Source organism: Lissotriton helveticus, chromosome 8 (genome assembly GCF_964261635.1).
Source record: "Lissotriton helveticus chromosome 8, aLisHel1.1, whole genome shotgun sequence".
NCBI lineage: Eukaryota > Metazoa > Chordata > Amphibia > Caudata > Salamandridae > Lissotriton > Lissotriton helveticus.
The window spans coordinates 1,708,122,930-1,708,146,931 of record NC_136069.1 but is presented as its reverse complement, the minus strand read 5'-3'; the positions used below and the strand labels follow the sequence as shown (position 1 = coordinate 1,708,146,931).

The following is a 24,002-nucleotide window of genomic DNA, read 5'->3' as shown; positions in this document are numbered from 1 at the left end:
GGCCTGCTGGACTGGGAGCGGTTCTCATGCAAAGGAAGAGGGACGACATCGACTGGACGCCTGTTGCTTTTGCGAGCAGATCTCTCACGGACACGGAACAAAGGTACTCGCAGATTGAGAAAGAAGCAATCGCCATTCATTGGGGGTGCCGACATTTTCACCTATACATCTATGGCAAACCATTCACTGTGGTGACCGATCATAAACCCTTGCTGTCTCTGTTTGCGGGAACCTCATCTAAACCCCCGCCTCGCATAGAAAAGTGGCTGCTCCAACTGCAGGAGTACAACTGTACAATCGAGTATCAGCCCGGAGCAAAGAACCCGGCAGACTATCTGTCACGACATCCCAGACCAGCCACGGCCGAGGAGATGGAGGAGGCTGAAGAAACGGAGGCCTATGTCAGGTGGGTGGTGGCGCGATCTTGCCCTCGTCCCATCTCTATCAGTGACATTGTGAGTGCCACAGCACAGGACGCATGCCTCCAGAGGGCCAAAGAACTTGTTCACACGACTAACTGGCATCGGGCCAAGGAGGGGTGGAAGATGCTTACGTCTGAAGCTCAGAAAATAATGGAAAGCCTGTATCATGTCCGGGAGGAGCTCAATGAGGATGAAGCCGGATGCCTTCTGCGGGGGCATCGCTTGGTGATACCTTCAGCCCTCACCGATCAAGTAATACAGTTAGCGCATGTAGGTCACCAAGGAATAGTCAAAACCAAGGCACGCTTACGGACAAAGGTGTGGTTTCCCCTGATGGATGACATGGTGGAGCAGGTGGTAAGGACATGCGCTGCGTGTCAAGTGACCGGGGAAGCTCCTCGTGAAGCCCCGATTGCCGTGGAACCTCGCCCACAACAGCCATGGGAGAAGGTCAGCATGGACTTTGGCAGTCTTCCGGATGGAAAGTACACGCTGGTCATGATTGATGACCATTCTAAGTATCCGGAAGTAGAAATAATAGCCAGCACCAGTGCCGAGTGTGTAATCCCGAAAGTAGAAAAGATCATTGCCACACATGGGGCCATGTGTGAAATCCGCACAGACAATGGACCCCCATTTCAAGGACAGGAATTGGCCACCTATCTATCCTCTCTGGGCATTCGGCATCGACGCATCACTCCCCGATGGCCACAAGCGAACGGGGAAGCGGAACGCTTCATGAGGACCCTCAATAAAGTGATTCGCATTGCCCATGACAAAGGACAGTCCGTGGAAATGGCCATTTTCACTTTTCTCCGCAGCTACCGGCAAACCCCACATTCAACTACGGGGATAGCCCCGGCGCATCTCTTGATGGGACGGATCATACCCGATTCCATTCCTCACCATCCCCAATGGGCACCAGCAACCGCGAATGAAGAAATAATTGCCCGCAAACGAAAGACTGCCTTTGCTAAAATTAGCCAAAAGAGAAGAGCCATGGTGACACAATTCAGCAGAGGAGATGTGGTACTTCTCCGCAACAGGGTGACCAGTGGAAAATTCCGGTTGAACTATGAAAGAAGACCATGGCGAGTAATTGGTGTGAAAGGAACCCGCATCACTGTGGTCCGAGGAAGAGAGACTGTAACCAGGAATGTGTCGCACTTTAAACATTTCCATGGGGGTTTGAGAGCATCTGATTCACCAACTCTGTCGACAGAAACCGAAACTGCACAGGACTTGCCAGGAAGGGAGCCGACGCCTAGTCTCGAGGTCACCCAGAGTAACACTCCGAGGGCGGTGATCAAGGAGCCGGAAGGCGGCGCGGAGGCCCAGGAGGGGGTGTCAGATCCGGAGGAGCCCGACATGGAGGCGCCTGAGACCAGCACCGCCCCCGAAACAGACTGTTCAAGCCAGAGGGGCGTGGATCAAAGGCTGAGACGAAACCCGACGCCTTCCTGCCGACTACGCGATTACCTCACGTAAGACTGTTCTATGTATCAGTATTGAGTACAATGTTCAGTAATGTGTCCTACTTGTTGGTAGTGGTTTTGGAAAGCGAACTCGAGGTCTATGAAGATTATTACAATAGACTGTCCATCGAGACTGCAGGGTTGCAGCCAGACTCATCCTCGACATCCCACGAACCAGCCACATCTCCGGACATCTGAGAGACCTTCACTGGCTCCCCGTCAACAAAAGAATCACCTTCCGCCTCCTCACCCACGCACACAAAGCCCTACACGACCAAGGCCCGAGCTACCTCAACAGCCGGATCAACTTCTACGCTCCCAAACGCCACCTCCGATCAGCCAACCACGCCCTCGCCGCCGTCCCCCGCATCCGAAGAGCGACTACAGGAGGAAGGTCCTTCTCCTACCTGGCCGCCAAGACCTGGAACTCCCTCCCGACCGACCAGCGCCTGACCCAAGACCAACTCTCCTTCAGGAAGAAGCTGAAGACCTGGCTGTTCGAGCAGTAGCGGCACCCCCCCCCCCCCCCCCAGCGCCTTGAGACCCTACGGGTATGTAGCGCGCTCTTTAAGTGTCATTGATTGATTGATTGATTTTTGAGTTTAGTTTTGAGTTTTTCTTGTTTTAGGAGGAATGTTATGTTCTGGGCCCATGATCCGCCCCTGGCGTAAGGGGCGTGCAGTGTTGAAGTCATGTGACCTCCTATAATAAAGAGAGGCTCCGCACGCACGTACGCTATTCTGAGACGGGCGCACGGAGAGCCAGCAACTTATTCCCAGTGTCTGACTCCTTTATTTCTAGGGCCACGTGTTAGGCCTAGTGCCGATTAGCTAGGCTGGTCCAACCACTCTACAGGACACAACAGTGAAGAGAAGGCTTCATTCACAGGTGTGTAGGGCTGCGTAAGTCGCAGTGCGTAGACCACCTAAGTTGTAGGTGTTTGAGGCTACATCAGTCTCTGTGTGAAGGCAGCGCTTCATTCACATGTGCCTAGGTCTGTGTAAGTCACAGTGTGGCGAGCACTCCATTCGTAGATGTTTGAGGTTACATCTTTCACTTAAATGAAGAGAGGGCTTCATTCACAGGTGTCCGTGTGAAGAGAATGCTTCATTCATTGACACCTTACATGACGTTACTGACATCGTGGGGAGTGGAGCATTTGATAGGCGTGTTGGAGAGATAGTCAGTTAATCAGGTGATAGCAATAAAAGAGTTAGGTCCATGCATGTGAAGTGTCATTGCATGTTTCCTGGTTGCCAGGTTTACCATTAACAGCCAAATAGAATTTCTGTAGCAATGATTCAAACCCCTCAGAATGGAGAATAGCTGTGGGGTCCAGAATTACCAGAAGCAATTCTGCATGGCACTCCCTATTTTGTGTGTTGGGTGAGGAGTGGTGAGCACATTTACACATTACCACCTGCTATTAGAAGGTGGTCAATTCCTATAGGAGTCCATTGAGGTTTGCAGGGCGGGGTGAATGAGTGGCCAATGCCTACAAGAGTCCATATAGGGTTCCTGTGGGGGAGTGAATGGGGTGGTCAATGCCTACAGGGGTCCATTTATGCTTGGTGTGGGGTAGTGAATGGGGTGGTCAATGCCTACAGGGGTCCATTTATGCTTGGTGTGGGGTGTGAATGGGGTGGTCAATGCCTACAGAAGTTCATAGAGGATTGCTGTGGGGGAGTGAATGGGGTGGTCAATGCCTGCAAGAGTCCATTGATGCTTGCTGTGGGGGAGTTAATGGGGTGGTCAATGCCTGCAAGAGTCCATTGATGCTTGCTGTGGGGGAGTGAATGGGGTGGTCAATGCCTGCAAGAGTCCATTGATGCTTGTTGTGGGGGAGTGAATGGGGTGGTCAATGCCTGCAAGAGTCCATTGATGCTTGCTGTGGGGTGTGAATGGGGTGGTCAATGCCTGCAAGAGTCCATTGATGCTTGCTGTGGGGTGTGAATGGGGTGGTCAATGCCTGCAAGAGTCCATTGATGCTTGCTGTGGGGGAGTGAATGGGGTTGTCAATGCCTGCAAGAGTCCATTGATGCTTGCTGTGGGGGAGTGAATGGGGTTGTCAATGCCTGCAAGAGTCCATTGATGCTTGCTGTGGGGTGTGAATGGGGTGGTCAATGCCTGCATGAGTCCATTGATGCTTGCTGTGGGGGAGTTAATGGGGTGGTCAATGCCTGCAAGAGACCATTGATGCTTGCTGTGGGGGAGTTAATGGGGTTGTCAATGCCTGCAAGAGTCCATTGATGCATGGTGTGGGGTAGTGAATGGGGTGGTCAATGCCTGCAAGAGTCCATAGAGGCTTGCTGTGGGGAGTTAATGGGGTGGTCAATGACTACAAGAGTCCATTGATGCTTGCTGTGGGGTGTTAATGGGGTGGTCAATGCCTGCAAGAGTCCATTGATGCTTGCTGTGGGGTGTGAATGGGGTGGTCAATGCCTGCAAGAGTCCATTGATGCTTGCTGTGGGGGAGTTAATGGGGTTGTCAATGCCTGCAAGAGTCCATAGAGGCTTGCTGTGGGGGAGTGAATGGGGTTGTCAATGCCTGCAAGAGTCCATTGATGCTTGCTGTGGGGGAGTTAATGGGGTGGTCCATGCCTGCAAGTGTCCATAGAGGCTTGCTGTGGGGGAGTTAATGGGGTGGTCAATGCCTGCAAGAGTCCATTGATGCTTGCTGTGGGGTGTGAATGGGGTGGTCAATGCCTGCATGAGTCCATTGATGCTTGCTGTGGGGGAGTGAATGGGGTGGTCAATGCCTGCAAGAGTCCATTGATGCTTGCTGTAGGGGAGTGAATGGGGTGGTCAATGCCTGCAAGAGTCCATTGATGCTTGCTGTGGGGGAGTGAATGGGGTGGTCAATGCCTGCAAGAGTCCATTGATGCATGGTGTGGGGGAGTTAATGGGGTGGTCAATGCCTGCAAGAGTCCATTGATGCTTGCTGTGGGGGAGTGAATGGGGTTGTCAATGCCTGCAAGAGTCCATTGATGCATGGTGTGGGGTAGTGAATGGGGTGGTCAATGCCTGCATGAGTCCATTGATGCGTGTTGTGGGGGAGTGAATGGGGTGGTCAATGCCTGCAAGAGTCCATAGAGGCTTGCTGTGGGGGAGTTAATGGGGTGGTCAATGCCTGCAAGAGTCCATTGATGCTTGCTGTGGGGGAGTGAATGGGGTGGTCAATGCCTGCAAGAGTCCATTGATGCTTGCTGTAGGGGAGTGAATGGGGTGGTCAATGCCTGCAAGAGTCCATTGATGCTTGCTGTGGGGGAGTGAATGGGGTGGTCAATGCCTGCAAGAGTCCATTGATGCTTGCTGTGGGGGAGTGAATGGGGTGGTCAATGCCTGCAAGAGTCCATTGATGCTTGCTGTGGGGGAGTGAATGGGGTGGTCAATGCCTGCAAGAGTCCATTGATGCTTGCTGTGGGGGAGTGAATGGGGTGGTCAATGCCTGCAAGAGTCCATTGATGCATGGTGTGGGGTAGTGAATGGGGTTGTCAATGCCTGCATGAGTCCATTGATGCTTGTTGTGGGGGAGTGAATGGGGTGGTCAATGCCTGCAAGAATCCATTGATGCTTGCTGTGGGGTGTGAATGGGGTGGTCAATGCCTGCAAGAGTCCATTGATGCTTGCTGTGGGGTGTGAATGGGGTGGTCAATGCCTGCAAGAGTCCATTGATGCTTGCTGTGGGGGAGTGAATGGGGTTGTCAATGCCTGCAAGAGTCCATTGATGCTTGCTGTGGGGGAGTGAATGGGGTTGTCAATGCCTGCAAGAGTCCATTGATGCTTGCTGTGGGGTGTGAATGGGGTGGTCAATGCCTGCATGAGTCCATTGATGCTTGCTGTGGGGGAGTTAATGGGGTGGTCAATGCCTGCAAGAGTCCATTGATGCTTGCTGTGGGGGAGTTAATGGGGTTGTCAATGCCTGCAAGAGTCCATTGATGCATGGTGTGGGGTAGTGAATGGGGTGGTCAATGCCTGCAAGAGTCCATAGAGGCTTGCTGTGGGGAGTTAATGGGGTGGTCAATGACTACAAGAGTCCATTGATGCTTGCTGTGGGGTGTTAATGGGGTTGTCAATGCCTGCAAGAGTCCATTGATGCTTGCTGTGGGGTGTGAATGGGGTGGTCAATGCCTGCAAGAGTCCATTGATGCTTGCTGTGGGGGAGTTAATGGGGTTGTCAATGCCTGCAAGAGTCCATAGAGGCTTGCTGTGGGGGAGTGAATGGGGTTGTCAATGCCTGCAAGAGTCCATTGATGCTTGCTGTGGGGTGTGAATGGGGTGGTCAATGCCTGCAAGAGTCCATTGATGCTTGCTGTGGGGGAGTTAATGGGGTGGTCAATGCCTGCAAGAGTCCATAGAGGCTTGCTGTGGGGGAGTGAATGGGGTGGTCAATGCCTGCAAGAGTCCATTGATGCATGGTGTGGGGTAGTGAATGGGGTGGTCAATGCCTGCAAGAGTCCATTGATGCATGGTGTGGGGTAGTGAATGGGGTGGTCAATGCCTGCAAGAGTCCATTGATGCATGGTGTGGGGTAGTGAATGGGGTGGTCAATGCCTGCAAGAGTCCATAGAGGCTTGCTGTGGGGGAGTGAATGGGGTTGTCAATGCCTGCAAGAGTCCATTGATGCTTGCTGTGGGGGAGTGAATGGGGTGGTCAATGCCTGCAAGAGTCCATTGATGCTTGCTGTGGGGGAGTTAATGGGGTGGTCAATGCCTGCAAGAGTCCATTGATGCTTGCTGTGGGGGAGTTATTGGGGTGGTCAATGCCTGCAAGAGTCCATTGATGCTTGCTGTGGGGGAGTGAATGGGGTGGTCAATGCCTGCAAGAGTCCATTGATGCATGGTGTGGGGTAGTGAATGGGGTGGTCAATGCCTGCAAGAGTCCATTGATGCATGGTGTGGGGTAGTGAATGGGGTGGTCAATGCCTGCAAGAGTCCATTGATGCTTGCTGTGGGGTGTGAATGGGGTGGTCAATGCCTGCAAGAGTCCATTGATGCTTGCTGTGGGGTGTGAATGGGGTGGTCAATGCCTGCAAGAGTCCATTGATGCTTGTTGTGGGGGAGTTAATGGGGTTGTCAATGCCTGCAAGAGTCCATTGATACTTGCTGTGGGGGAGTGAATGGGGTTGTCAATGCCTGCAAGAGTCCATTGATGCTTGCTGTGGGGTGTGAATGGGGTGGTCAATGCCTGCATGAGTCCATTGATGCTTGCTGTGGGGGAGTTAATGGGGTGGTCAATGCCTGCAAGAGTCCATTGATGCTTGCTGTGGGGGGAGTTAATTGGGTTGTCAATGCCTGCAAGAGTCCGTTGATGCTTGCTGTGGGGGAGTTAATGGGGTGGTCAATGCCTGCAAGAGTCCTTAGAGGCTTGCTGTGGGGGAGTGAATGGGGTGGTCAATGCCTGCAAGAGTCCATTGATGCATGGTGTGGGGTAGTGAATGGGGTGGTCAATGCCTGCAAGAGTCCATAGAGGCTTGCTGTGGGGGAGTGAATGGGGTTGTCAATGCCTGCAAGAGTCCATTGATGCTTGCTGTGGGGGAGTGAATGCGGTGGTCAATGCCTGCAAGAGTCCATTGATGCTTGCTGTGGGGGAGTTAATGGGGTGGTCAATGCCTGCAAGAGTCCATTGATGCTTGCTGTGGGGGAGTGAATGGGGTGGTCAATGCCTGCAAGAGTCCATTGATGCTTGCTGTGGGGGAGTTAATGGGGTGGTCAATGCCTGCAAGAGTCCATTGATGCTTGCTGTGGGGGAGTTAATGGGGTGGTCAATGCCTGCAAGAGTCCATTGATGCTTGCTGTGGGGGAGTTAATGGGGTGGTCAATGCCTGCAAGAGTCCATTGATGCTTGCTGTGGGGGAGAGAATGGGGTGGTCAATGCCTGCAAGAGTCCATTGATGCTTGCTGTGGGGGAGTTAATGGGGTGGTCAATGCCTGCAAGAGTCCATTGATGCTTGCTGTGGGGGAGTGAATGGGGTTGTCAATGCCTGCAAGAGTCCATTGATGCATGGTGTGGGGTAGTGAATGGGGTGGTCAATGCCTGCATGAGTCCATTGATGCTTGTTGTGGGGGAGTGAATGGGGTGGTCAATGCCTGCAAGAGTCCATTGATGCTTGCTGTGGGGTGTGAATGGGGTGGTCAATGCCTGCAAGAGTCCATTGATGCTTGCTGTGGGGGAGTGAATGGGGTTGTCAATGCCTGCAAGAGTTCATTGATGCTTGCTGTGGGGGAGTGAATGGGGTTGTCAATGCCTGCAAGAGTCCATTGATGCTTGCTGTGGGGTGTGAATGGGGTGGTCAATGCCTGCATGAGTCCATTGATGCTTGATGTGGGGGAGTTAATGGGGTGGTCAATGCCTGCAAGAGTCCATTGATGCATGGTGTGGGGTAGTAAATGGGGTGGTCAATGCCTGCAAGAGTCCATTGATGCTTGCTGTGGGGGAGTTAATGGGGTTGTCAATGCCTGCAAGAGTCCATTGATGCTTGCTGTGGGGGAGTTAATGGGGTGGTCAATGCCTGCAAGAGTCCATAGAGGCTTGCTGTGGGGGAGTGAATGGGGTGGTCAATGCCTGCAAGAGTCCATTGATGCTTGCTGTGGGGGAGTTAATGGGGTGGTCAATGCCTGCAAGAGTCCATAGAGGCTTGCTGTGGGGGAGTGAATGGGGTGGTCAATGCCTGCAAGAGTCCATAGAGGCTTGCTGTGGGGGGGTGAATGGGGTTGTCAATGCCTGCAAGAGTCCATTGATGCTTGCTGTGGGGGAGTGAATGGGGTTGTCAATGCCTGCAAGAGTCCATTGATGCTTGCTGTGGGGGAGTTAATGGGGTGGTCAATGCCTGCAAGAGTCCATAGAGGCTTGCTGTGGGGGAGTGAATGGGGTTGTCAATGCCTGCAAGAGTCCATTGATGCTTGCTGTGGGGGAGTTAATGGGGTGGTCCATGCCTGCAAGAGTCCATAGAGGCTTGCTGTGGGGGAGTTAATGGGGTGGTCAATGCCTGCAAGAGTCCATAGAGGCTTGCTGTGGGGGAGTGAATGGGGTTGTCAATGCCTGCAAGAGTCCATTGATGCTTGCTGTGGGGGAGTGAATGGGGTTGTCAATGCCTGTATGAGTCAATTGATGCTTGCTGTGGGGGAGTGAATGGGGTGGTCAATGCCTGCAAGAGTCCATTGATGCTTGCTGTGGGGGAGTGAATGGGGTGGTCAATGCCTGCAAGAGTCCATTTATGCTTGGTGTGGGGTAGTGAATGGGGTGGTCAATGCCTGCAAGAGTCCATAGAGGCTTGCTGTGGGGGAGTGAATGGGGTTGTCAATGCCTGCAAGAGTCCATTGATGCTTGCTGTGGGGTGTGAATGGGGTGGTCAATGCCTGCAAGAGTCCATTGATGCTTGCTGTGGGGGAGTGAATGGGGTGGCCAATGCCTGCAAGAGTCCATTTATGCATGGTGTGGGGTAGTGAATGGGGTGGTCAATGCCTGCAAGAGTCCATTGATGCTTGCTGTGGGGTGTGAATGGGGTGGTCAATGCCTGCAAGAGTCCATTGATGCTTGCTGTGGAGGAGTGAATGGGGTTGTCAATGCCTGCAAGAGTCCATTGATGCATGGTGTGGGGTAGTGAATGGGGTGGTCAATGCCTGCATGAGTCCATTGATGCTTGTTGTGGGGGAGTGAATGGGGTGGTCAATGCCTGCAAGAGTCCATTGATGCTTGCTGTGGGGTGTGAATGGGGTGGTCAATGCCTGCAAGAGTCCATTGATGCTTGCTGTGGGGGAGTGAATGGGGTTGTCAATGCCTGCAAGAGTCCATTGATGCTTGCTGTGGGGGAGTGAATGGGGTTGTCAATGCCTGCAAGAGTCCATTGATGCTTGCTGTGGGGTGTGAATGGGGTGGTCAATGCCTGCATGAGTCCATTAATGCTTGCTGTGGGGGAGTTAATGGGGTGGCCAATGCCTGCAAGAGTCCATTGATGCATGGTGTGGGGTAGTGAATGGGGTGGTCAATGCCTGCAAAAGTCCATTGATGATTGCTGTGGGGGACTTAATGGGGTTGTCAATGCCTGCAAGAGTCCATTGATGCTTGCTGTGGGGGAGTTAATGGGGTGGTCAATGCCTGCAAGAGTCCATAGAGGCTTGCTGTGGGGGAGTGAATGGGGTGGTCAATGCCTGCAAGAGTCCATTGATGCATGGTGTGGGGTAGTGAATGGGGTGGTCAATGCCTGCAAGAGTCCATAGAGGCTTGCTGTGGGGGAGTGAATGGGGTTGTCAATGCCTGCAAGAGTCCATTGATGCTTGCTGTGGGGGAGTGAATGGGGTTGTCAATGCCTGCAAGAGTCCATTGATGCTTGTTGTGGGGGAGTTAATGGGGTGGTCAATGCCTGCAAGAGTCCATAGAGGCTTGCTGTGGGGGAGTGAATGGGGTTGTCAATGCCTGCAAGAGTCCATTGATGCTTGCTGTGGGGGAGTTAATGGGGTGGTCCATGCCTGCAAGTGTCCATAGAGGCTTGCTGTGGGGGAGTTAATGGGGTGGTCAATGACTACAAGAGTCAATTGATGCTTGCTGTGGGGTGTTAATGGGGTGGTCAATGCCTGCAAGAGTCCATTTATGCTTGGTGTGGGGTAGTGAATGGGGTGGTCAATGCCTGCAAGAGTCCATAGAGGCTTGCTGTGGGGGAGTGAATGGGGTTGTCAATGCCTGCAAGAGTCCATTGATGCTTGCTGTGGGGGAGTGAATGGGGTTGTCAATGCCTGCAAGAGTCCATTGATGCTTGCTGTGGGGGAGTTAATGGGGTGGTCAATGCCTGCAAGAGTCCATAGAGGCTTGCTGTGGGGGAGTGAATGGGGTTGTCAATGCCTGCAAGAGTCCATTGATGCTTGCTGTGGGGGAGTTAATGGGGTGGTCCATGCCTGCAAGAGTCCATAGAGGCTTGCTGTGGGGGAGTTAATGGGGTGGTCAATGCCTGCAAGAGTCCATAGAGGCTTGCTGTGGGGGAGTGAATGGGGTTGTCAATGCCTGCAAGAGTCCATTGATGCTTGCTGTGGGGGAGTGAATGGGGTTGTCAATGCCTGCATGAGTCCATTGATGCTTGCTGTGGGGGAGTGAATGGGGTGGTCAATGCCTGCAAGAGTCCATTGATGCTTGCTGTGGGGGAGTGAATGGGGTGGTCAATGCCTGCAAGAGTCCATTTATGCTTGGTGTGGGGGAGTGAATGGGGTGGTCAATGCCTGCAAGAGTCCATAGAGGCTTGCTGTGGGGGAGTGAATGGGGTTGTCAATGCCTGCAAGAGTACATTGATGCTTGCTGTGGGGTGTGAATGGGGTGGTCAATGCCTGCAAGAGTCCATGGATGCATGGTGTGGGGTAGTGAATGGGGTGGTCAATGCCTGAAAGAGTCCATTGATTCTTGCTGTGGGGTGTGAATGGGGTGGTCAATGCCTGCAAGAGTCCATTGATGCTTGCTGTGGGGGAGTTAATGGGGTGGTCAATGCCTGCAAGAGTCCATTGATGCTTGCTGTGGGGGAGTGAATGGGGTTGTCAATGACTACAAGAGTCCATTGATGCTTGCTGTGGGGGAGTAAATGGGGTGGTCAATGCCTGCAAGAGTCCATTGATGCTTGCTGTGGGGGAGTGAATGGGGTGGTCAATGCCTGCAAGAGTCCATTGATGCTTGCTGTGGGGGAGTTAATGGGGTGGTCAATGCCTGCAAGAGTCCATTGATGCTTGCTGTGGGGGAGTGAATGGGGTGGTCAATGCCTGCAAGAGTCCATTGATGCTTGCTGTGGGGAAGTGAATGGGGTGGTCAATGCCTGCAAGAGTCCATTGATGCTTGCTGTGGGGGAGTTAATGGGGTGGTCAATGCCTGCAAGAGTCCATTGATGCTTGCTGTGGGGGAGTGAATGGGGTGGTCAATGCCTGCAAGAGTCCATTGATGCTTGCTGTGGGGGAGTGAATGGGGTGGTCAATGCCTGCAAGAGTCCATTGATGCTTGCTGTGGGGGAGTTAATGGGGTGGTCAATGCCTACAAGAGTCCATTGATGCTTGCTGTGGGGGAGTGAATGGGGTTGTCAATGACTACAAGAGTCCATTGATGCTTGCTGTGGGGGAGTTAATGGGGTGGTAAATGCCTGCAAGAGTCCATTGATGCTTGCTGTGGGGGAGTGAATGTGGTCGTCAATGCCTGCAAGAGTCCATTGATGCTTGCTGTGGGGGAGTTAATGGGGTGGTCAATGCCTGCAAGAGTCCATTGATGCTTGCTGTGGGGAGTTAATAGGGTGGTCAATGCCTAAAGGGGACCATTTATGCTTGGTGTGGGGTAGTGAATGGGGTGGTCAATGCCTACAGAAGTTCATAGAGGATTGCTGTGGGGGAGTTAATGGGGTGGTCAATGCCTGCAAGAGTCCATTGATGCTTGCTGTGGGGGAGTTAATGGGGTGGTCAATGCCTGCAAGAGTCCATTGATGCTTGCTGTGGGGGAGTGAATGGGGTTGTCAATGACTACAAGAGTCCATTGATGCTTGCTGTGGGGGAGTTAATGGGGTGGTCAATGCCTGCAAGAGTCCATTGATGCTTGCTGTGGGGGAGTGAATGGGGTGGTCAATGCCTGCAAGAGTCCATTGATGCTTGCTGTGGGGAAGTGAATGGGGTGGTCAATGCCTGCAAGAGTCCATTGATGCTTGCTGTGGGGGAGTTAATGGGGTGGTCAATGCCTGCAAGAGTCCATTGATGCTTGCTGTGGGGGAGTGAATGGGGTGGTCAATGCCTGCAAGAGTCCATTGATGCTTGCTGTGGGGGAGTGAATGGGGTGGTCAATGCCTGCAAGAGTCCATTGATGCTTGCTGTGGGGGAGTTAATGGGGTGGTCAATGCCTACAAGAGTCCATTGATGCTTGCTGTGGGGGAGTGAATGGGGTTGTCAATGACTACAAGAGTCCATTGATGCTTGCTGTGGGGGAGTTAATGGGGTGGTAAATGCCTGCAAGAGTCCATTGATGCTTGCTGTGGGGGAGTGAATGTGGTGGTCAATGCCTGCAAGAGTCCATTGATGCTTGCTGTGGGGGAGTTAATGGGGTGGTCAATGCCTGCAAGAGTCCATTGATGCTTGCTGTGGGGAGTTAATAGGGTGGTCAATGCCTAAAGGGGACCATTTATGCTTGGTGTGGGGTAGTGAATGGGGTGGTCAATGCCTACAGAAGTTCATAGAGGATTGCTGTGGGGGAGTTAATGGGGTGGTCAATGCCTGCAAGAGTCCATTGATGCTTGCTGTGGGGGAGTTAATGGGGTGGTCAATGCCTGCAAGAGTCCATTGATGCTTGCTGTGGGGGAGTGAATGGGGTTGTCAATGACTACAAGAGTCCATTGATGCTTGCTGTGGGGGAGTTAATGGGGTGGTCAATGCCTGCAAGAGTCCATTGATGCTTGCTGTGGGGGAGTGAATGGGGTGGTCAATGCCTGCAAGAGTCCATTGATGCTTGCTGTGGGGGAGTTAATGGGGTGGTCAATGCCTGCAAGAGTCCATTGATGCTTGCTGTGGGGGAGTGAATGGGGTGGTCAATGCCTGCATGAGTCCATTGATGCTTGCTGTGGGGGAGTTAATGGGGTGGTCAATGCCTGCATGAGTCCATTGATGCTTGCTGTGGGGGAGTGAATGGGGTGGTCAATGCCTGCATGAGTCCATTGATGCTTGCTGTGGGGGAGTGAATGGGGTGGTCAATGCCTGCATGAGTCCATTGATGCTTGCTGTGGGGGAGTTAATGGGGTGGTCAATGCCTGCAAGAGTCCATTGATGCTTGCTGTGGGGGAGTTAATGGGGTGGTCAATGCCTGCAAGAGTCCATAGAGGCTTGCTGTGGGGGAGTGAATGGGGTTGTCAATGCCTGCAAGAGTCCATTGATGCTTGCTGTAGGGGAGTGCATGGGGTTGTCAATGACTACAAGAGTCCATTGATGCTTGCTGTGGGGGAGTGAATGGGGTGGTCAATGCCTGCAAGAGTCCATTGATGCTTGCTGTGGGGTAGTGAATGGGGTGGTCAATGCCTGCAAGAGTCCATTTATGCATGGTGTGGGGTAGTGAATGGGGTGGTCAATGCCTGCAAGAGTCCATAGAGGCTTGCTGTGGGGGAGTGAATGGGGTGGTCAATGCCTGCAAGAGTCCATTGATGCTTGCTGTGGGGTGTGAATGGGGTGGTCAATGCCTGCAAGAGTCCATTGATGCTTGCTGTGGGGGAGTGAATGGGGTGGTCAATGCCTGCAAGAGTCCATTGATGCTTGCTGTGGGGTGTGAATGGGGTGGTCAATGCCTGCAAGAGTCCATTGATGCTTGCTGTGGGGGAGTGAATGGGGTTGTCAATGCCTGCAAGAGTCCATTGATGCTTGCTGTGGGGGAGTGAATGGGGCTGTCAATGACTACAAGAGTCCATTGATGCTTGCTGTGGGGGAGTGAAAGGGGTGGTCAATGCCTACAAGAGTCCATTGATGCTTGCTGTGGGGGAGTGAATGGGGTGGTCATTGCCTGCAAGAGTCCATAGAGGCTTGTTGTGGGGGAGTTAATGGGGTGGTCAATGCCTGCAAGAGTCCATTGAGGCTTGTTGTGGGGGAGTTAATGGGGTGGTCAATGCCTGCAAGAGTCCATTGATGCTTGCTGTGGGGGAGTTAATGGGGTGGTCAATGCCTGCAAGAGTCCATTGATGCTTGCTGTGGGGGAGTTAATGGGGTGGTCAATGCCTGCAAGAGTCCATTGATGCTTGCTGTGGGGGAGTGAATGGGGTGGTCAATGCCTGCATGAGTCCATTGATGCTTGCTGTGGGGGAGTGAATGGGGTGGTCAATGCCTGCATGAGTCCACTGATGCTTGCTGTGGGGGAGTTAATGGGGTGGTCAATGCCTGCAAGAGTCCATAGAGAGTTGCTGTGGGGGAGGTAATGGGGTGGTCAATGCCTACAAGAGTCCACTGATGCTTGCTGTGGGGGAGTGAAAGGGGTGGTCAATGCCTGCAAGAGTCCATTGATGCTTGCTGTGGGGGAGTGAATGGGGTGGTCAATGCCTACAAGAGTCCATTGAGGCTTGCTGTGGGGGAGTGAATGGGGTGGTCAATGCCTGCAAGAGTCCATTGATGCTTGCTGTGGGGGAGTGAATGGGGCTGTCAATGACTACAAGAGTCCATTGATGCTTGCTGTGGGGGAGTGAAAGGGGTGGTCAATGCCTACAAGAGTCCATTGATGCTTGCTGTGGGGGAGTGAATGGGGTGGTCATTGCCTGCAAGAGTCCATAGAGGCTTGTTGTGGGGGAGTTAATGGGGTGGTCAATGCCTGCAAGAGTCCATTGAGGCTTGTTGTGGGGGAGTTAATGGGGTGGTCAATGCCTGCAAGAGTCCATTGATGCTTGCTGTGGGGGAGTTAATGGGGTGGTCAATGCCTGCAAGAGTCCATTGATGCTTGCTGTGGGGGAGTTAATGGGGTGGTCAATGCCTGCAAGAGTCCATAGAGAGTTGCTGTGGGGGAGGTAATGGGGTGGTCAATGCCTACAAGAGTCCACTGATGCTTGCTGTGGGGGAGTGAAAGGGGTGGTCAATGCCTGCAAGAGTCCATTGATGCTTGCTGTGGGGGAGTGAATGGGGTGGTCAATGCCTACAAGAGTCCATTGAGGCTTGCTGTGGGGGAGTGAATGGGGTGGTCAATGCCTGCAAGAGTCCATTGAGGCTTGTTGTGGGGGAGTGAATGGGGTGGTCAATGCCTGCAAGAGTCCATTTATGCTTGGTGTGGGGGAGTTAATGGGGTGGTCAATGCCTGCAAGAGTCCATTGATGCTTGGTGTGGGGGAGTTAATGGGGTGGTCAATGCCTGCAAGAGTCCATTGATGCTTGCTGTGGGGGAGTTAATGGGGTGGTCAATGCCTGCAAGAGTCCATTGATGCTTGCTGTGGGGTGTGAAAGGGGTGGTCAATGCCTGCAAGAGTCCATTGATGCTTGCTGTGGGGTGTGAATGGGGTGGTCAATGCCTGCAAGAGTCCATTGATGCTTGGTGTGGGGTAGTGCATGGGGTGGTCAATGCCTGCAAGAGTCCATTGATGCTTGGTGTGGGGTAGTGCATGGGGTGGTCAATGCCTACAGTTGTCCATTGTGGGTTGCCGTGGGGGAGTGAGTGGGGTTGAGTTGGAAGAAGAAGAAATGTGAGTGTGTCACCTGACGAGGCGGAGCCTTACATGTGCTCTATATGCCCCCCGCCTCGTTAGGCCGGATGGGGGCTTGGAAAACAAATCCAAAATGCACTGCAGCCATTTGCCTGTGCTATTTTTCTGCCCATTTTTTATTCATTAGAATTTGGTCCAGTCTCCTGCAATCGGGATATTAACTCTGGAGTCTTGCTTCATACTACATATAATTGGGGCCTAGGACCATTGGCTTACCAATAGCCCAATGCAGGTGGCCCTGGTCTCCAGGTGGCCCCCTCTGACACCATGCACGAGCAGCGACTGAAAGCCTCTGAATGGGTTCCGAGCTTGGGGGGCTCCATCTTTGTACTTTGCCTGGGGGGCCACTCCCATTTTGTTACCTCACTGCCCAGGACCTTCATTACAAATGAGCTATAAATTACGAGGTGCGCATTAAGAGAATTTAAAAGGTCCTAACGGAACAGGTTATGTGTACTTCACACAGAGATTTCAGCTACCGATAGATGAAACTTGAGTGAATCAGTGTGGAAACACCAATACCAGCATTTTATTCCCAAGAATCTCGTAATGTCTGTAATTTCCCTGCCCTTGGAATTACTGGGACCCCCAGATAACTGTAATTCTGGGGCCCAAAATAAAGAATATTTTCATGCGACACACACGATGCAGGCCAAAGTGAAAGCGCTAGTGAAGGGTGGTTAGACAGAATACCGGAAACAAAAATATCAAGGCACAAAATACTGTGTCAAGAATATCAAGGACAAAAATATTGCAAAGGTAATTTTCTACAGTTAAGGACATTTTTACTATATAGAACTCCACATATATGTACCTTGACAATATATATATCTTCAAGGTATGTATATGTGGACTGCTATGTGAAACAGGCAGCTGGGTTGCAGAGGATTGCACCACCAAGACAATCACACACAAAAGTAGTAGGATATTGCCCCCCTCAGATGACCAGCTGCTACATGACCAGAAATTCCAATAATATTCCACATGGGTATGAGAGGCAATATATGCAAAATGAAAACTCTAGAGTATGTACATCAAGTAAAATAATGAGTAAGTCCACGTCGTTGCTTGTGATCTTTAGTTGCTTTTATTCATAATGCACTTGGGCTTCTTCAGGGCAAGGCAAGTGTTAGTCGGAGCGCCTCGAGGTAAGATTCGCGTCCAATATTGATCAAGTCTGTGTCGGGACAGAGGATATATGAGGTATTAGAACATTGGAATGTTGGGAGCTCCATTGAAAACAATGGAGTGCTCCGGGCTTATAATGGCTGGTATAAGCCTGGAGCTCCAACATTCCAATGTTTCTTTGTTCACAGCTCTGGCTGTGAACAAAGGCTTCAGGGAGCCTGAGGGGATTCCAATCCCCTCACGCTCCCATAAGGCTTTGTTTTTTTTTGTTAGAACATTCTGCCCTCTAGTGCCAGAATGTTCTAATAGTCTTATAGCCCTTCGTAGTCGGGCTATACCGGCTATTAAAGTCCCTCTCCCTTGTTAAAGGCCCTCGCCTTCGGCTCGGGGCCTTTATCGCTGGAGAGGGCCTTTAATAGCCGGTATAGCCCTCAACGGCGGGCTATAAGGCTATAAAGAACCCTCTCAGTAATGTAGCAAAGGTGGTCCGAGATTTAGGAGGAAATAGTAATCTACCTTCTTTGGACTGATCTGTGCTAGGGATGTGGGTATTTTGTTGAAGTGCTCCGTGTTTGGGCAGCCATCAGCGCCGTTTCATCCTCGCTGGAGATGGTTGTACCACCATCTCCAGCAAGGTGGTGACGCTGGACGGTGGTGACGTCACAGGTGAATGTGGAGATACCTCGGGTACGGGAATGTGGGAAACAAGTAGGCTTGCTCAGCTTAGGGAACCTATAGAGAATCGTACTTCCAAGGTGAAGGTTATTTATTTTAATGCATTCTATTTAAAGTTTTTTATATAGCACTGGCAAGACCCAAGGGCATCTGAGCGCTTTACAAACATTGTCAAAGGCAGAGTTGTATAATATAAGTTCCTCAGTAAGGTCCAGTCAGGGTCCAATCAAAGCCTTTCATCGGGAGAACCAACAATATTGTACAGTTCATGGAGGAGGTGCCTGCTGGGATTCAAGTTAGGTGGTAGGCGCTAGAACCGAGGTGCTGATTGAAGAGAATGCTCTTTCAATTGTCTTTTGAAGCTCACGAAGGAGGAGTTCATTCTGATACGTACTGGGAGGGAGTTTGAGATTTTAGGTGCATTCCCTGAAAAAGAGCATGTTAGGGTTTTTAGTTTGTGTCATCTGGTGGGGGGGGGGGATGAGAAACAGCATGCTGGAGCTCTTTAAATTTCTCATCTGTCCTGCCTTAGTGAGTTTGGCCTCAAGGTAGGCTGGTTTTCCTGTGTGAAGGACTTTGTGAGTGAGACAGGCAGTTTTGAAGCAGCAACAGGCTTCAATCAGGACCCTCTTTGGATTTGTTAAGGAGGAGGAACAACACAGCATGGGGCCAGTACAATCATCGTTCTACAGACAAGTAGTGGCTTCAGGAATGACCTTCATGAAGCCACTGCTCAAAGCTTGTGTGTGAACTTTTATCATCACAAGTACTTTGCAGCTCATTACTTACCACAGTCCACTAGCCTTGTGGGGCTGTTCGGGGTAGGTGTAGGTGACATACCTTCCAGTGGGAGAAGATGCTGAAGGGGCTGAGGAATCCATCCTGAACACTCGCTCCCACAAGATCATCCGTGCAGATACCGCACATGTTGTTGTCCTTTGTCCAGTCCCAGTAGGGCATGGATAGTTCAGGGTTATAGGTCAGTTCCTGTAACTCCTGTTCTAGACTCAATATTAAATAGCGATGCCAAGTGGGGAACGCTGAGCTTCGGTGGATGAGATCCTGGAGCGTCCTGGTGCCATTTTCAAGCACATACTTTGAGTTGAGGTTGTGTGACGCAATGAAGCAATCCAAGATGGAGGCGTTTTTAAAGGTATATGTCGTCGTATCGTTCTCCATGGTCCCACCAGCTAGAACAACACATGATTTACTCATGGTCATCTTAGCTAAATTTAAGGCGTTGATGAATTCCACCCTCTCACTACGTGAGAGGTTGATAAAATTCTTTCGAATGACTAAATTCTGTTTTTCGCAGTCGTCTCCACGGTGATTGAACGTACACCGCCCACAATCGGCTCCAGAATAGAGACGGTTGCAAACACAAACTTCATCATAGAAGTTCCTGGGCCAATTCAGTCGTTTATCTTCTACTGGGTGGTCAATTCCATCACTGAAGCCTGGATTTGGCACGCAGTTCCCACGACCGGAATTTTCCCCACATTTGCTGCCATCAGTCCAGGTGGGGCAGCAGTGCTTCTTAGATAACGACTCCTGAGTCGCGCAGTCCCGTGGGAACTGTGCGCGCACTGTGGAGACGAGGCACAGCTCCAAAAGGGAAAACCACAACAGCATGGCTCTGGGTCTGAGGCAGGATCCTGCGGCCACCTGTGAGGGACAAGAGGCAGATCTGAGATTAGGGACTTGTATTTAAAATGAGGAAGCAGCAGTGCAAGAGGAGAGATGCAACAGCAGACAATTGAAGGGCACAGTCATCATTGTCATTGAGTGCTGTGCTAAGTGGAACTCACAGAGGTTACTGAGAATGGGCAGCCCCAACATGGTCACCAGAGATACAGCTGGATGATGGGTACATGGAGCCCTGAAGAAGGGCATCATGGAAGGCTAGCACAGGGTCTGTGAGCACTTGACAGGGGCATGGAGGAAGGACACAGACCAGGGGTTGTTTTGGGATCACGGTATGGCATAGTATATTTTATTAGTTCGATATCAATGCCAATTAGGCAATTCAACCACACATCTAATAACATATCAATAAAAAGACAATAGTCAAAAAAATCTTTAAAATCCAATAAAACAACTGATGTTCACATACTGATCAATATCTCCAACAAAGGAGCTGCAAATCAAACTCCATTTAAAAAGAATGAACAAAAAAACCTGAAAAGGTAGTTGCTAAGCAACCCCATCCCCGGTACTGGTCACATGATATATAAGCCACCCATACCACAACCAAAGAAATACAGGTTATTTACTACATAAATGAATTTGGCAATAGTAAACAGTTGATTTACAAAAATAACTTGTTAAAATGAGGCAAAGTGTGCAAATCGGCACAAAACTTCACATTCGTGGATTTACGAATTAGCGACCAAATAAAATGCTTACTTATCCATGGTTGGCAGTGTTGTGCAAAGAGCAAATAACGAGCCATATTATCAAGAAAGGGTGATGCATTATCGCCGCTTTTATCGGCAGGAAGCTGCCGCTAAAGTGGGGATAATGGGCTTGATAATATGCACTTGTGAATTCCCATAGAAGCCCAGGTTCTGGTGTTAACCTGGGCTTCTATGGGAATTCACAAGGGCATATTATCTAGCCCATTATCATCGCTTTAGCGGCAGTTTCCGGCCTATAAAAGCGGCGATAATGTATCGCCCTTTCTTGATAATATGGCCCAACATTATTTATAAAACGAGGACTTAGCAGCTAGCATTTCTGATATAAGAGACACACATTTTGCAGGAGCTCAGCATACTGACTTATTATTACATTGCTGAATTATCCTCTCCAGATCTCTGATACGATGTACCTGTAGGCGTCTAAAAACCGGTCATAGCAGGTTTCGTGGTCACTGAGAAAAAAACTGCAGGGTCCTGGAGCACAGTACCTGAGATGCCTACATGGGTCTACTCTGATTGGATACATATCACCTGAGTGGAGAATGTGCAATTGGAGATGCTGGTGTCCAAAGGAGTGGCCCAATGGAGGTCACTAGGAGGTCTTGGGGCTGAAGTGGCCTCGGGGCAGCCTGATGGCACAAGGAATATGGATTTGAAAGTGCAAGCGCAGGAGATGTCTGGAGTCAGTTAGAGAGGAGAATTGGGAATGGGGGCGAGTGCATGTTTGTACTTGGATGGAGGGGTGCACATCGCACTTGGGGCATACTGACAGGTGCTTATCTTAGGAAATAATGTTAGGGACTTGTATGTCTGAGATTTCTCAACAAGGTACTTAGAGCCTCATTTACTTTATTTGCTGCAGGACAGCTCCACAAGCCTTCTAGCTGCGCTGCACTAAGTCAAAAGAACAGGGCAGGAATGTGCCATATCTATGAGACACAGTGCATTCCTTTCCTCTTTTACTGTGCCGGGGCTCAAATTTCTGCCTTGTACCAACTCAGGCACCCTTGCGCCGTGGTGCAAGGGTGTCTGCATTAAAATCAGGCTGTTTTGTGGAAGAAGGGACACCATCCATCACAAAAGCAACCCTTACACCACCACTAGGGAGGCATAGACTTTTGATGCATTCCCAGGTTTACAGCATAGTGTAAATCTAGAAATGTATCAAAAGCCATAGATCTTACGTGGAAACCCCTACTGCAACGCCCATGGCATCGCCCATGGCATGCCGTGGCGGCACTGGCGGAGTCGTATGGTTCCCAGATCGTTTCGTACGCTGATGACACCCAGCTCCTCTTCTCCTGTGAGAAACATTCTGACTTCAATGGAGAGAGCATCAGAAGTTGCCTTGGGGCAGTGTTTGATTGGTTCCAGCTTAACAGCCTTAAGTGCAACTCGGACAAATCCGAAGTGCTCTTTTTTGGTTGTCCTCCCGATCCTAGGTGGCAGTCGTGGTGGCCCGAGGCCATGTTTCCTCCTTCCACCGCATCCTCTATGGCCAAGAATCTGGGAGTGAAGATAGACAACAGCCTCACCTTGAAGACCCAGATCCTCGGCCTAGTCGGCAAATGCTTCGGCCTCCTTAAAATGCTCAGGAAATTTCTTCCTTTGCTCTCTCACGCTCACAGAAAAATCACCGTGCAGGCACTAATAGGTTCTTGTCTCGACTATGCTAACGTGCTCTATCTCGGACTTCCGGAATATCTTTTATCACGTCTGCAAATTGTTCAGAATTCTGCCGCGCGAGCTATCTTTGGCTTCCATCAGAGAGCCAGTGCAAGGGTTCTTTTGAAATCCCTTCATTGGCTTCCTATTCGGAAACGTATTGTTTTCAAGGTACTCGCGCTGGCTTTCAGAGCTCTTCACGGCATTGGCGCTAAATATATCAGGAAACGGTTGGTGTTCTACCAGCTATCTAGAGCGCTTAGATCAGCTTCGCTGGCCTTGGCCGCGGATCCAGTCATTAGGCGAGCCCGTGTTGGAGGTCGTTCTTTCAGACGCCTGGCGCCACAATTGTGGAATGCCTTGCCGGTCTCTCTGAGGAAGAACGTCAACCTGTTAGCCTTTAGGAAAGATCTTAAGTCCTGGCTTTTTGTTCAGTAGAGTTGGTTATCCCCCACCTGCCTGGTACCGCCTAGGGTTTGTAGCGCCGGGACACTCTTCGGAGTAGCTGAGCACTATATAAAACACACAATAACATAACATAACATAACATAACATGCCTCTCTATTATGGCGTGAGCCAATGTAGTGACTTGGCTGAATTGCCTCACACCATATCTACGAGGCCATGAAAAGCCATGCGGGTTTGGTTTACGTGGCCTGGTACATATGGGTAACCCCAGTGCCCCCTGGAACATCTTAAAGAGTGAAGTTCCGGTGGCGCACTGGGCATGTAAAAGAGCCCCTTAGTGCATTCAACTAAAAGGACCAGAGGGCGGTTTAGTGCTGCTGTGTGGATGGTTAATGGGGATGCAGAATGTGTATAAGTTTCGAGTAATTTTCAAATAAAATTAAAAAATAAAGACAAAAGAACCTGATGTCTGTGCTCCATTTCAACAACTCCATCAAACCCCGAAAAGAAAATCTTTCCAAAGTGTGTCTGTCCACATGCACTGTCTGAGCTGCAATCACCTGAATCTGGTAAAGGTGATCCAGTCCTGCCCCTCTGCTTCCACAAAGGGAGAAGCAGCTGTAGGATTATAGGATCCTTCTGCCCCCAACCTTTGCTTCATCAGAGCTGCAACACCCAAAGAAGAACATTCTAGGGCCTATGTCACCCAGTTTGAACCCAGTTACCATTAAACCCCTCACCCTAATTATTGACAGAAAGCAAATTCTTCTCTGTGTTCTTGTAACTGACACATCTCCTAAGCTAGTAATTACACCTAGATGTAGTAAGTGGGTGGAGTCAGTGATGTGACTTCTTGGGTTGGAACCGATTGTTTGGAATGAAAACTGGTCAGTATGGCTTTTGACTTGACCTGAAAGGAGTCAGTCTGTTGTAAGGTCTCTGCAGATGAATAGCTTTCTGAACAGCTATGTTAGTGGTGGTCTTCACATCAAACTTTGGTTGAGAGACCAAACAGCATAACACAAGATAAGCATTTGGGGAGCTGAATTATTCTTGGGGAAGGTTAGGCTGCAACCTTGAAACAGGGCCCTTAACCCATCCTCTAGACTTCCAAAACTACTATTCCCTCCTGTCCCATTGAGAACTTCCCCAAAAACAACACATTATGGATCTCTTTCAAAACCTTTGATGAAATTGCTATCCACGAGATTCTCAGATCGCGAAAACCCTCAGACCACTTCAATGACCCTCTACCCCCATATTTCTGCAAGCAGATCTTATCCTCGATACTCCCACTCTGGGCCAAGATTGCTAATGCCTCCCTCCTTCAATGCACTATCCCGGATTTCCAAAAATCCGATCAGGTTTCTTCTATCAAAAAAAATGTCATATGCAGATCAAACTGCCTTTAACAACTACATCCATCTCCAATATTCCTAACGTGGCGAAGCTCCTTGAAAAATGTGTTCATATCCAACTTTGTAACCACACTGAACAATTCCGACTACTAGACCAATTTCAATCCGGCTTTTGCCCAGGGCACAGCACGCAATCGGCTAAGACACACATAGTGGACGATGCACTAAAAATGCTGGACCAGAATCATTCTTGTCTCTTAATCCTCCTTGTCCTATCGTTGGCATTTG

General features: G+C 50.6%; 1 protein-coding gene across 1 annotated transcript in view; it reads right to left on the bottom strand.

Annotated features, from left to right (window-relative positions):
* Positions 1–24,002, bottom strand: part of LOC144773653 (tyrosinase-like) — a 192,887-nt gene that overhangs the window by 106,811 nt on the left and 62,074 nt on the right. The window contains exon 3 of the mRNA XM_078658802.1: positions 18,704–19,528. Within this exon, the coding sequence (XP_078514928.1) occupies positions 18,704–19,495 (792 nt within the window). The 5' untranslated portion in view covers positions 19,496–19,528. The remainder of the gene's footprint in view (positions 1–18,703; positions 19,529–24,002) is intronic.